The sequence below is a fragment of the Macrosteles quadrilineatus genome, unplaced genomic scaffold, assembly GCF_028750875.1.
Source record: "Macrosteles quadrilineatus isolate MER2022 unplaced genomic scaffold, UCM_ALF_1.0 Scaffold_7__1_contigs__length_78375512, whole genome shotgun sequence".
NCBI classification, from domain to species: Eukaryota; Metazoa; Arthropoda; class Insecta; order Hemiptera; family Cicadellidae; genus Macrosteles; species Macrosteles quadrilineatus.
In genome coordinates this window covers 43,586,128-43,601,486 of record NW_026542600.1, presented here as the reverse complement: position 1 = coordinate 43,601,486, position 15,359 = coordinate 43,586,128, and the positions used below count along the sequence as shown (strand labels likewise).

Here is a 15,359-nt window from a genome sequence, read left to right as displayed (position 1 = left end):
AAAATTTTGTGAGCAATGTTTATTCTTTCTATAATCTATTTCAGAACATGTTATTGTAGGTACATGCTTTCATCTATAATGTCACATCCATCGTAAATAATGTGTTTCTAAGACTCTGATTCTCATTGATTCCGTCCATCACGAGTTACGGCAACGAAAATCACTGTTTTATTTAGCCTAATTTAATTTTTGTTGAGATGTTACTGAAATAATAGAGTTCCTCAAAACACAATTTTTATTCTTTTTTCCAATTTTGACTGCAAATAACCTTTAAGCTTCATTACATTCTTGTTTTTCTACAGTATATTTTACAGTTTGGATTTGATTAAAGTTTTGCTTTTGTATGGTAGTTAAAGTAAATACTTCTACAATAGAGTAAGTTAAAATTTACTTCAATTTAATCAATTAATAATATATTTTCTTACGCTTTTGTACAAACGTGTGTTATATGTACATGTATATTTTCTCCCCTTTTAAACAGTCTTATTTCCATTGATTAATCATTTCATTCAACTTAGATTTTGGATTAAAATTTAGAAGAAAACTAATGTAGTTGATCACCCTGAATCCCAATGCTACCTAACATTATCTCGTTGTAAGTTAATAAAGTAGGTAATAAATAATTACAAATACATACATTTTCTTGATCATGTACTTGGCAATAAACTACCATATATGCATTTCCATGATTAATATTGTATTGTTCCATGATAAGGTGACAGACAGTGTTGTTAATTTAAATGTGGAGTTGTACAGCCACAATCAAAATATTTATTTTTAAATACAACTAGCAAACATACATTGATATCTCCTTATTGTGTTATCATTCCATTAGTGGGTCGTTATCTTCTGTTAAAGGAAGTAACCAATCTCCTACAAACATTCCTACAAGTTAGATAGGGATTCCCAAATTGACAATAATAGTAAAATGATGACCTTTAGTGCTCCCCCCTTAAAGCAACATATTGTTTGTTTACTTGTTGTAATAGTTTAATAGATTGTTATTAACTTGATTATAGTCAACAATATTTTCACATTTTTTTAATGCACTCATGAAACAATAAATACAAATAACACATTTAGAATTGTTACCTATTAATTTTTCATTGATATATAATCAGTCTTTAATATATAATAAATGGGAGCGAGCTGGCGTAGTGGTTAGAGCGCGGGACTTCAGTCCCTGAGGTCCCGGGTTCGATCCCCGCCAAGTCACCAATGGATTTTATCTAAGTGATAATGCCGCAACCCCTAGGTCTAGCCTGAAGTAATGTGAAAAACAATTCCAGGCTCGTGCCTAGCGTCCTAGGACAAAAAAAAAAATATATATATATATATATATATATATATAATAAAAATTCAACTTTATGTCTGAATGCTGATGACTCAAATTTGGTCGTATCATCCAACTCAATTGAGCGAACAGAAGTGTTCCCTTATGTAGAATTGGAATGTATTGGGAATTATCTTAATAACCACAATTTGATGATGAACTTACAAAAAACTAAATCTATACATTTTAAGACAATGCAAAATAGACAGATGGAGCCAACAACAATAAGCTATAACTGAAAAAAATATTGATGAAGAAATTATTAAAATTTTTTTGGGTTCAACACTAGATCAGTACTTGAATTGGGATAAACATGTCCACAAAACTTTCATTAAAATTAATTCCGGAATTCATGCTTTATCAAGTATGTCTTTTTACTGTGATTTGAAAACTTAAAAATTTATATTTTGCACATGTGCATTCACATATCTTGTTTGGCATAGCACTCTATGGCTCACCAAAAAAATTTAATCTAGATAGCATTTTAAAGGAGCAAAAAAGAGCGGTTAGAATCATGCTTAGCTGCAGCGTGATGAGTCAGCTAAAGAACATTTTAAGGACCTAAAAATCTTTACTGTTTACGGGCAGTATATATATGAATCAATAATAATTGCAAAAAACACAAGAAGTATATTCGGAACCAAAAGAAAAATCCCATTCTTATAATTTAAGAAATAAGAACGAAAATATACAACCACACAGGACAAAATTTTTTGAAAAGAAACCATCTTATGCAGGTAATAGATTTTTAAAATTTATTCCAAATAATACAAAAACAGAAATAGATCCAAACAAATTTGAAAAAAAATATTTGAAAGAGTTTTTAATAAATTTAGCAATTTATTCTTTTGAAGATTTTTACAACTCCCTAAGTCGCTATGATAGTTGACATTAACTTAATAGATTTATAATATGTATTTTTGTTGTTTTTATAATCATTCGTCATGTTTTGCTGTTTTTATCCTGTTGACACTGTATGATTATTTCTACACTATTTATTGTACAATGTACATAAAAATGAATAAAGATATATGAATTGAATTGAATTGGACTCTCCATTCATTAGAACCGATTATAAAATCTTAAATACTACACCTAATCACGCTAATATTAAATAAGGTCTTGTGGGCTATCGGAAACGTAAAAAATAGATTTATACCTCTTAATTTAATATAAAAAGTTTTTTAGACAGATTAAGTAAAGTAAATTAAAAATGTATCTTGATACATACCTTTGACTACTTCTATTCTTGTGCTATTAGTGTTTTAACTTTACTGTATAACTGGACAGCAGAACAATGATAACAAGGTGCTGTCCTTAATAGACTAACCACCTTTAATAGGTGTTAAAGGTTTTCAGGCTAACATTAATGACGATGGCTTGTTTGAGGGTTTGAGTCTCATACTACTTATTTTTATTTTTACAAGGCCTATTCAATATTTATTCATTTGCTTATATTTTAAATAACTTCTTGATCAGCATTGTACGTGTTATTAAATTTACGGAAAGTAAATAAAAGAAACGTCTTATAACACTTAAAACATATATTTACGCTTATACTGTTATTCACAAGACGGTAAATATACAAAAAAGATGGTAAGTGGTAGCCTTATATTTTACACTTTTGGTACAAGGCATATTTTCCTGTTCACAACTGTTAAAATCTGAACAAAGTATTATAAAAGCCCAAAAACAGGCTGAGATTGTTGTTGAAACATTGTTTGTAAACATTACACAAGTCCAGTTGTTTGCCCAGTTGTTGTTGTCCAGTTACATGAGTGAAACAATAAGCTGTACAGTTTTTGTGGGAACAGGAATTCTCAAAACATGAGATTGTGAATGAAATGTAAAACTGTTTGTCAGAGCTTGGGAAAGTTTTATTGTACTGTTGTAACAATAGGAGTACAAATTCATAAAATTCCAAAAAATATATACCTGATTTTTTAAAAATTATATTAATTTATAATTAATTATACTATAAAAAATATAATTACATATATTATATTATTAAAATATAATTTATCAATTTAACAGACTTAGGCTACCATTGCGTGTTTGAAGTAAATGATATTCTAGTATTATTTCAAACCATGTTTCAGGAGTTGGCGAAGATGTTGCGGCCGATTTAAGTTTGGAGTTCAGGGTTTACTTAGTCAATGCTCAGACAGGCAACCATACATTGGAATCTCGCACTTTGCTCTTCTGGTTTTGTTCCAAACTTCCTGAGGTAGACCAGCCTCATGTTGCACAGGAGTTCTTCAAGGAGTTGGTCGCTCCTCAGGAGTTCCCTAGAGGTAATTTTAGACGACCTAGAAATAATTTAATTTAACCCTAGAGCTGGCAGTCATTTTACTCTGTAGTGGCAAGAATTTTTTAGGCGCCGCACAAGAATTTTTTAAAACATTTTTTTATAAAATAAATTACCCAGGAACATATTTTATATATTTTTTTAAAGGAAAAAACAAGGAATAATATGCAATTGATTTTAATCATGTAATTATTCATTAAAATTTTCATTTTCTATGTAATTACCACAAAGTGGAAAAAATGTATATATATGTTAATATAAATTCTGATTTATAGCACAGACCAGTGTTCTCAAATTTCAAAATATACAAAAGATGTTAAATTTCATGGCACAATAATGATATACAGTATAATTCATATGCAATAAAGAAAATATAAAAAAAATATTTCTTTTGGATACGATCAAACATCTAAACATCTATACTTTTGGATCTATATAAAGTGATCCAATAGTGAATTGTTAACCATTTATTTTTTTCTCAGAAGTGACTGAAATACACATACAATTGCAAGAATGTCTAAAACTAAATAAATATGATGTAGGCTATTCCTTACTTAGTAGAATTGTCTAATTTTTTTCTCTCCTTACTAATATTTTGTTATGGTTAAGATTTTGTAAGCTAGCGTGTGTCTTGAATACTTTGGTCTGCAGGCTGTAAATATTAAACTATATCTTGCCGCTTCTGCCAAAATAGTTACAGGGTATTTGCAACATCTCCATCATAACAGTCATTACATTGCTATATTGTGAAAATGTACCAAAGATCAACAAAATAAATAGAAATAATATCTTAAATTTGAAATAGACAATGATTTAGCCTAGACGACATAGGTAATATTATAAACCGTTAGATTTATTCTAATACTCTAAAACAACTAACAAATTCAAATTATGATATATTTTTTCTGGCAATCAATAAATAATCTTAAGGAAGATCCCTTAATGTGTAATATTGTTTACATACAAACATTATATGTTTCAGATTATGTTGGTTTCATAAAGAAGATAATGAAGCTAATGCAACACAAGTATCCAACCATTCGTAAACTTGAAATCATTCTCAGACAACTGGAACAGGCAACATCACTACCAACAAGGCCATGTAAGTTGGAACATATTTTTCACTGTATAACATAAAAATTTTAATTTAGTATTGTTATAAATGGAGGTTTTCAGCGGACTATTTATTGTTTGGAGTGGTACTCTTTGTTGTTCAATTCACTTATACTCTATCTGATAATGCATACACGATTGTTATAAACGCTTGCTTTGTCAAAATATCTTATAGAGAGTTAGATTTCCTGGAATTTCAGCATAATAAACCGTATTATCTCTTGGTTTGAATAGAAAGGCTTATTGCCTGAGAATAAGGGAGACAAAGGATAGGATAAGCAGGCTTCACAATCCTAAAGACTGTTTCAAAATCCACAGAGCATCCCCTCACACCAAAGACTTCTTAGAAAAACCTCCCACAACTACATTCCAACAACCAGCCAATTTAAAGAAAATGTTAGTTCACCCTAAACTATGAAACCCTAACAAAGACCAAGATAAACCTACAGAAGATTTATTTCCATGTGACATAGCAAGATACAAAACCTGCCACATAAATAGGCTCAGCACAACATTTACAAGCACATCAACAGGAGAAACCTTAAAAATAAAAGGACACAATACATGCTCCACGAAAAATGTTGTAAATCAACTTCAATGCAACCATTGCCCATCTCAATACAACAATCATAGGACAGACATAAAAAAACAACCACTCAGATAAACCAGTGCCTATTCATGCTGCGAGCCACAATATGCAAGATTTAAACGGTTGTTTTAATCAAAAAATAATAAGATCTTTCCCTCCCACTTGTAACCCATCACAACTAAGAAGATAGGAACTTTCTTATCAATGGTTCACAAAGTCCAGGGAGCCCCCAAACCTCAACCTCAGATAGGCCTAACATTTTCCTTTTCCCTTTCCACACCTAAAAAACAGGCTTAGACTAAGTGTAAATAAAAATCAATGACTCAATTGACTTGTAATTTTCATTTGTAAATTCATATTGTGTTGGCAACACTGCTTCCTTAACCAGTGAAAGACTCAGTGGCGCAACAGAAGGGCCCGCAGGGCCTGCAATGCGGGGGGGGGGGGCCCGGAACTGAGGGAGCCCGCGAACCAACCGGTGAGCGGGAAACGGTGAGCAGAGAGGCCCGTGAGACGAGTGGGGCCGAAAGATTTTAGTCATTCTTATTTAAATGTAATATCTATCATTAAATAATTGTATTGAACAAGTAATAACATTAATGTTATTAACACGTTGACTGCGCGTGCCGACTTTAGTCGGCGTCGCCAGCGCTCCCAGGACTAAAGTCGGCACCAGACCAACAGAAATATATTGAGTCAGTGTGAGCTTAGCCTCAGACGGAGACGTTATAATCGTTGCCAGCCTGCCAGCTTAGAATGCGAGCTTTACTTTGGTGTAGGTTGGTACTAAAATTTCCCGTAAAATCCTGTCTGGCAATGCTTTTGTCCCAGTTTCGGGGATTTTTTCTCTTCAACCCACATTACAAAGACACTGGATACGGATCCATGCAGTGCTGCTACCTTTGGGTGTTTCAGTGAACTACATCCACTCTCGGGGTAACGCAGCACAGTCACCACTGCTCTTTTGTGATTCGTCAGACTGAAATATTTGAATGCCAATTGCGTTCGCTGATTCGGTTGCGCGCCGGGGCTTCGCCCGCCACTGGGGAGCGCCTGTAAAGTCGGCGCGCGCAGTCAACGTGTTAATAATATGTTATATGTTGTTGTCGTTTAATTTTGTTAGGCCTCTTCACTGATAACGAACTAAGGTAACAAATTTAACGTTTTATAACGTGGGTCATTGATTATTATGCAATCTTATTTTCATCATAGAAAAGTATTTTACTTCTCTGTGATTTTGTGCACTGCTCATGTCGTCTGCAAACATTTTGAAACATTAAGTTACCTGGAGCCTGGAGTCATGAACGTTGACTGGAGCTTTTAATATTGTAATATTTTACATTTTATTTTTGCCCTAATATTGATTGTATTTCGTTATATACAATATATTGTTATTCTAATGACTGTGTTTGTTACCCTATATCTTATTTTGCCTCACAACTAAGCAATACCATTGACTATATAGTCAATGCCAATACTAAAGCCTCTGTTTGTAAGGTAAACGCTTGAAATCCATACAAAGATCAAATAATAAAAAATGCAATAGGCTATTAGCATTGACTATATAACACTATAGTGTTTATATAGTCAATGCTATTATAGCCTGTGATAAGAGTACTGTACGTAAATCTTGTAAATTAACTAACATTTAGTGTATGAGTTAATTATAACCATGGATTAAACTAACCTAATAAATAAATACTTTAATACTTTACTTTGAAATGGCGACCATACAAATGTAGTTATTTAAATCCAAGTATGAATGGAGTTTAGTGTAGGATGAGTGGCACAACCTTGTAGTCTTGATAGTGACTATGGCCGACATGTTCCTTAGACACAGCTGCTAATTAATAGTCCATACAATCAATGGCAACTAAGGGGTGGAATACGAACCATATTTTTGCCTTGTAATTAACCAATTGGTCTAATTATCAGGATAGTAAAAATGCATAACTTGTGTGATAAATTAAAATGTAAAACCTCCTTGATATAAACATTCTGTTTTGGATGAAATAATAAAGTAGTTTTATTTTATTTCAAAAACTATTTTCAAACACTGATGATATTGATTTAATGATGTAATGATGTAACTTTTTCATCAAACCATGACTGAAATACTTAACACGCCCTTTTATGGAACATAACCCACAATTTATTTACTACTCTATTAATTTATGATTAATCTGTTCGATCATTGTATCGGTGATCCAAAAATAACACTGGGGTACGGGGAGGGCGTTTGACTATTTTATATCGTTGGTCTAAAAATAACTCATTAGAAGTGCTATACCAATAAATTAGTAAGGTATAAATAAATTCTCAATTAACAAAAAATAATAAAAAAAATTCAGTCACTTAAATTTGCAAAAAATGCTGTTTAAAAGATTTGTTGACTGATTTTTTTATTTGATAAATGTTTATACTGATATTAAATTTGATTTATACATGCTGTCCCCATTTGTTCCAAAGTTATGACTTTTGTTTATGAGTGTGTATTTGTGGTTCTGTTTTGGATTAATCAATATAATTTTGCATAGTCAATAACGCCTTATCATGGTATATTCTGGCCAATGTTATTGTTATTATACAACTCCTAGGTTACTCTCCCATAGTTTTCTCTGCCAATGTCAGTCAGTACAGTGTGCTTTGTCCCAAGACCTTGGTCACACGATGTTAGTACAATGGACAATTCACTGTCGCAGCTCATTAGGCTCCTTTCAAGTCTGAAACAACTGGGAACAAACGTTTCAAAATACATCACAAATGTAACATCTTTTTCAGTTGGTTGAATCATTTTTTGCAGAATAAGAAATTTGTTGTATAATTGCAGCCTACTTTAAGCCATATTTAATTTTCCCATTGGACTGTGATTATTGTTTGTATATCAGCAAAATTCTTTAAAACTTTTTCCTTTCTTAAAATTATATGACAGTGTAATTATGGGGTCGGTTTTAAAACTTATCTTGTGTTTAACACCACACACCTAACAAGATTTCAATACATTATAATCTAATTGGAAAATTTCATTAAAATTTAAAATGTCCATTATCTAAAACTTTCTGTTGATTCCAGTTTTATTACTTTTGTTATTAAAAGAAACATCGTTCTAAGTGATTGTCGCTCTGTTTTTAGTCGAGCCTGGATATCTGCTGATTTGTTTTTGCCCAGTACGTTCCGAACAAGGTTTGGGTTTTGTTTGTCGCCCAATTAACAAATATGCATGGTTTTGATGTTGTTATCATTTCAATATTGTCCTGACTAGTATCAATTGACCGATGTGTGTCTTTCTGGGAAACCAAATAGTCTCTATTCCTCAAAAAGTACACATAAAGTAAACAAGTTGTATAGCAAAAATAATATACAAAAAACACAAAAAACAAAATCAAGTTCAGTGAGTAAATTCTTTTAATAATATGTAGTGTATACAACTATTGCTGTCCCAATCTTCTTGAAATTATAAACTAAAAGGATATGGTACAAGTGTAAAATATAAAATCTGACACTTAACTTGAATTTTTCCCAAATTCTTATATAATAGACTAATATTTATATACCAGCCAATATTTTAGGCTCTTACACAGTTCAATTACCTAGTCAAGCTAATACAATATTTGTTTTAAAATTTAATGGATTTTGTTTACCGTCTTCTACTGTTTTAAAAATTTACAATAACTTTTACAGACAATACACAACATTTTATGTGTTAGTCTTTGTTCACAAACATTTTGTATTCTAATATTTAGTTCTTTGAAATCTGCAGTGAATGATCCAAAGTCATTATAAAAACAGATACTTACCTAACTTCAGAATAGTAGGTGCAAAAATTCAAACACATTTCATTTTTAACTTATGATGATCAAGATTGTTATTGGCAGTTGAGCAATTTTGCCTGTTGGGAAGGAGCAGAAGCTTCATAGTTTTCATGGGAAGACTTGAGCCTGGGTTCACTCTATTTTTTTGCTTTAAGATCTAAAAAAAAAAGTCGGTTAAATTTTTTTTATATAAATAGAATTAAATCTAAGCAATAGCTTTTGTGTACCTTTGACAGCAAACCTAAGCACTGAGAGAACAAATTTGATTTATATTTATAGTAAAACATATTTTACCATGAAACTGTTTGATGAAAAAACTCATTAAGCTACTGGAAATTTACTTATAGGCCTATCCAGGTTTGCTGCAACAAGGGTATTTTCCTTTGTGTGAGTTTACTAACATGCTTTTATAGTAAAATAGTTGTGCAACGTTGATTATTATGATGTATCTTCATGAGTGTGCTAATATAAAACGGAATTTTTAATTGATGTGAGTGTAAATAAAATATTTACATGCAGTTTCATCAGCCCTCACAACCATGTTAATGTCTGTGTTTTACAACATTGTGTTTGGATTTTCTTTTGTAAATAACCTACTAACAGTTTGATACATTGAAATGATAATTTGTGGAAAAAACTCTAACAATTAATTACTTTATTTCTTTTTTTTTAGGTTGTGCATTAGTAAAAGTTAGTTCTACCTTATCTTTTTTCCACTCGTTTTTCTGTTCTCATTCATATTTTCAGTTAAAAATGAAGAATTCATTCTCATTGTTGGATAGTAAACCTTCTATACGAACAAGTAAGAAGTTCACAAACAAAGTTAGGAAATAGCAGATTGGATTCTAACAGTCCTATGTATTCAAATTCAAAGATTGTGTTTAGTGTTGAACCAAAATAGACCTTAGTATCCAAAATACGAGTTGCGTATGGACTGTTTGATGTTTGGGAGTGCTAAAGTGTATTTCAACAAACACTACAAATCGATTATATGATGAACTAAAAATAGCACTAGTTGGGCTCCTACCAGCATTTTAGGGGATGTGATACACCAATGATTTTATGTGACAGTTTGAGCTATTAAAAGAAACTAATTACTGTTAACTGTTTTACTTTAAAATAGCAAGTGAAATTTCTAAAGATTACTCAACGTTTTGATATGTTGGATTGTATACTTAAAAAAGTACAAAATAAAGGTTTTCTGCAATTTGGTTTAGTGTCCTCCCTACACTATTATATACTATTCTAGACGGGTCTTGAATTACAAGGTAGTACAGAACAGAACAATAGGCATTTTTGAAATTCGTATTGGTGGCATAGGTAGCATTTTGAGTATGCAAACAATCTGCCATACTAGTAACAATGGATGAATCGATGGAATGGGTGACAGTATGATATTTGAATTAAAGTGTTTTCATAAAATATTATGAGTGTGGAAGATACACAGAAGAAATACTTAGAGGTTTAAAACTTAGTGGGATAACTTAGGCTTAGAGAACTGTTCTAATTACTGATATGGACTCAAAACATCACTTTTAAAAATCGTCATAATACACCACACTCATCCTAACTACTTTAGGATCTGGGGTCTTAACATTTAAAGTTATGTATCAAAAATATGCGACATAATTTACTTTTTGGTTAATGAACTTTTACATAAAATTCAAATCAGCATGATAAAAATCATTGGAAATGAATCATTCAGTTTTTAATCGTACATCCCAGGATAAATAATAAAATAATTAAAGCTAAGCTAAGCATTGTAGATCGTAGCAAAGCATAAAGGAGGTAAAAATATTGGTTTAAATGGTTAAATGTTCCTTTTAACAACTAACAACTGTAGTGTATTTACCTACTGTAATATTTTTCTTCTCTAATGTGTCACTATGATCTCTAGTGTCAGCAGATGAGAGTACCCTTGGCAAGCTGGTGATCCTAACAGAGGAGAAGGTCCTGGAATTGATAGAATCTGCCTACCCCAACCCTATCACTGCTGAGGACATGGCTAGGTAAATGCTTTCATCATCAGGTGTGATGACAAACCTTTGTTTGACAAAGGGAAATGTCTGTGTTCATTATTTTAACGATGGCGTCGTGATCGCAGGATACGTTCACGATGGCGCTGTGAACGTGTTTATAATTACTAAAGCTTATATTGTTTTTCTACTGGTAATCATATCAGGACTTAAAATCCTAGAATGTTTAAAAAAATACAGCGATAGTCGGTTTAAATCTCTGTTTGAGGTTAGCTAGCAGTGATTTCTCAATAAGACGTATGTTTTGCTGTTAAATAGCACCAAATATGTCATTTTATTTTAAGTTAACAGTTGTACACATATTTTTACCCATTATTGGTTTTTATTAGGGATATGTCGATTCTCGATACCACCGATTCTTGAACACTTGGGAATTGGTATCGAGAATTGATCATCAAAAGTCGATGCCGAATCGGATAAACAAAACATCTGCCAAGATAGCACGATTGAAAATATCGTGCAATTTTACATTAAAAGAAATCCTAAAAGACGATGGTAGTGTCTACATAACCACGGGAGATGTTCATGCTTTTGCCTCCATCGCTGATGATGTTTCCGCTACTGCTGAGCGATATTAATCCACTCCTGGTATATCACTCAACCTGTCATTTTCTAAGTATTCACTAATTAGATTAGCCTATGCCGTAAATTTGGTAAAATAATAAAAAATGGTATCGGCATTGAGAATTGATTTTTCTGGTATCAGTTTCAGTATTAAGATAATAAGTTTTGGAATCAACACTAGTTTATATAAGTAGATCAGCGCCATTAAGACTGTAAATTTATTTTGTTTGTCAACATTATTGCCATCTGCAAGAATGTTAATTTAAGATTTTTAAAACAAACCCTTTTTACCAGGGAAGGGAAAGTCCCACCCGAACTAAAAATTGTCAACCCATCCATCATTACTATAAATGTAATGAGCAGAAAGTAAGCAAATGTTGCAAGATCTTCATAGAAACACAGCTAATTTCGGTGATAAAACAATGGCGACTGATGATTAGCAGGGCAGGAAGGGGTATGACTCGTTGTTCCCCACAAAAATTAAAGGTGGAAAGGTAAATTTTTATCATCATTTTCAACTCGAAACTTATTTTTAATATACTGAAATAATCCATAGTAGTATGATGCAGGTATCAAGAGCTCATTCAATCAAGAGTTTGAAATAAAAAAAAAACATGTTCCAACCAAAAAATTGATTTAGTTCAATTGGAATGAGATTTTGTGTTAATACAAGAATATTTGCAGGGAACACAACTGGGAAGAGGAACTAGTTGTTGGCCATCTTCTTGAATTGCAGAAGAAGGGATTAGTGAAAGCTATGGAGCATGGAGCCTACACTAGGATTGTACAGCATGACACAGATGTACAGGTACTCATACAACATCCATAGTGGGAATTAGTTTAGTTGGTTAGGTTTTTAAGATTTTTTAAACGCTTGTTCGGAATTAAATTCACTTTTAATACTTTGTTTAGCTGTTATAAAACATCCAGAACAACCTGATTATTACTAAAAAGATGAGTAATTATTGGTAATAATGTAGAAATCATTGCCAGGCTTTGATAAGAACTTAAACAACATGAAAAATTCCAAGCATTGTTAAAGGAATTTGTAGCCTAGTGATTTTTGTTACGATATCAATGCAGGATATTAATGCAAAAGAGTACACTCTGGCTCAAAAAATTTCTTTGTTTACTAAAAACAAAACTTTAAATATTTCACTGCTCCTTACACTAATCCAAGAAAGGTTTCTTTGTTGATCTCTCTTCCCAACTCAAGGTTGAAAATGCTATCAATGAAACTGAAAGACAAGTGCCGTCCAGAAGGTAACAGGCCTTTTGTATTGGCGCCATCTTAGTATCAGAGTGTTCCTACACTTAGTATACATCCAACTACAGAAATGTGAATTTGTTTGCAATGGAGTGTTAAAATGAGTGCTGTCATTTCACTGTCCTGCCTTATTTGTGAAGTGGACTCTGTGAGCAGATTTTTGTTGGCAAGAATTCACATGCCAATTGAAATTTACCGCCAGTTTTGGGATTTTTACGGCAAAGGAAAAATGAGTGAAGGCCAAGTGAGCAGTTGTGCATTGTCTTTTAAAATGGCTTAAATCTTGGTTTCCGCTTTTTTTTATAGTCTTCCAGGAATGTGTACTGGAGCAAGTATTTTGCGATCATCTGTTAAGATCTTTGGACACAACATTTCTGGTGACAAGTTTTTAAATACAATTTTGTGGACCAAACTGTCAAATTTAGAAAAGATGTTCCACAACTTCCATAATTGTGAAATGATTTTCACAGATTTCATCGTGGATTTTCTTTACCAGTTCAACATCCACTAGACTAGGCCTAACAATGTGGTTCTCATGGTGAACATTTGTTCGGATATTAAAATTAATGCTCCATTTTTCTTCACAGAACAAACACCACAACACAACTTGATTGTGTGTGTGTTTGGGATTGTTTTGTGGTGTGGTTTTGTTTCACTTATCACTTCTTTGCCATAAACATCACAAATCTGGCGATAAATTTCAATTTGCTTTTGATTTTTCATCAACAAAAACAAAAACTGATCGTGAGCACACCTCACAACTGGCGGGATTTGCAATAACAGAGCTAATTTGAACACTACACTACAAACAAAGTACATAGATATTTTACGCCAATGCTTCCATGGCTGGATGCGTCCTGAGTGTAAGAACAAGATGGCGACGCAGATGCTAAATGTCTGTTACATACTTTTTTTTACTTACTTAGGCCTCGTATTATATTTTCTCTTTTTGGGGCGGGTACTTGTCTACTCTTTCAGGTAAGACTGCTATCTTAATAAAAATCCCTAAAACCTTGGGCTCAACGTTACATCTTTAACCTCAAACAAAAGAATATTTATGAGATTGAAAGGTTGTATCTTTTCAAGCCTACTTTGCCTCATTAAGTCTACACAATAGACAACCTGTGAGCTGCATTTAAGAAAGGTTTGGAACAATTACAATTCACATTTCAATAGTACAGGGTGTTTTTAAAAGAATGCCGGGATTTCAAAGGATAATTGCTTGGGTACTATTCAAGGTAACTAAACGTTTTATATGTCAAATTGAAGCTAAAATAACTAAGTTTTGTTTCCCGTGTAGCAAGGGAAGAAACTTTGACCTTGGCATGCGCATTACAGGTGCGCGGTGCTAGGCCGCTATTGTGACTCATACACTTGACGCCAGTCGACAGTACAACGTTTACTGCACAACAGAAGGCACAGATTGTAATCTGTGGTTTGCAGAGTTTATATCCATTGCTAAATTAAACTAAATTTAAATCTACTTAATGATAAAGAAACTTGAAGCTGGTGTAATGAGGTTCGTAGCACGGTAGTGTTTTGAAAAGACATTCACCTGGCCGGCTAAATTCAAGCAATGACATAGTCAAAGAAATCCGACAATTCTGCATCAGAAGCCCGAAAATAATGATTGCCCGACGAAGTCTTCAGTTGAACAAACCTAAATTGATTCATAATGTTACCTGTAAAAGGAGTCTTTGTGCCTAAAAAGATTCAGTTAAGACATCAGATAAACCCGCCAATCACCCTAAGCTTACAGACGTTGCCAGTTTTACGCTCATATAAGATTGATGAAAATCTGAATTTTATTAAATCATTCCGAATTGTATCAAAGAATGAGAAAAACACTCTGTTCTTTTCCCTTCAATTTGACGTTTAAATCGGTTAATTATCTTGAATAGTCCCTGAGCAACGACCGTTTAAAATCCTGGCATTCTTTTATGAACACCCTGTACTATGTGTCAATAGTGTGATCATTAACAATTTTAACTTTGGAATATTTACTCAAACAGATTGTAAAGCAGATGCCAACCATGGTGAAAGCAAAACAACCCACAATAGCTATAATAACTGCACAATACTGTGAGAAGCTAGCTGTTGACGCCATGATTGAAAACAAAGAAACATTTGTTCGCTACACAACAGTTGGTATGTGATCAGTTCTATCAATCTAAGTAGCTATCTATCTTACAATGTTTTATTGTTAGATTAAACAAAGTGTATTGCATTTGCATACAATTTATCACTAACCTTAACACAAGTATTTTGGTAAGGAATTGTAATCCATGCTGGTTCTGGAATATATTTTTTACATCTTAACATATTTTTAAGCCAACA

The 15,359-nt window shown here is 32.5% G+C and overlaps 1 protein-coding gene across 3 annotated transcripts in view; it reads left to right on the top strand.

Moving 5' to 3' along the window:
• Positions 1-15,359, top strand: part of LOC128997788 (uncharacterized) — a 53,369-nt gene that overhangs the window by 17,159 nt on the left and 20,851 nt on the right. For all 3 annotated transcript variants that reach the window (XM_054423481.1, XM_054423482.1, XM_054423483.1), the window contains exons 4-8: positions 3,433-3,627; positions 4,624-4,743; positions 11,053-11,164; positions 12,440-12,563; positions 15,035-15,170. In XM_054423481.1, the coding sequence (XP_054279456.1) occupies positions 3,433-3,627; positions 4,624-4,743; positions 11,053-11,164; positions 12,440-12,563; positions 15,035-15,170 (687 nt within the window). The remainder of the gene's footprint in view (positions 1-3,432; positions 3,628-4,623; positions 4,744-11,052; positions 11,165-12,439; positions 12,564-15,034; positions 15,171-15,359) is intronic.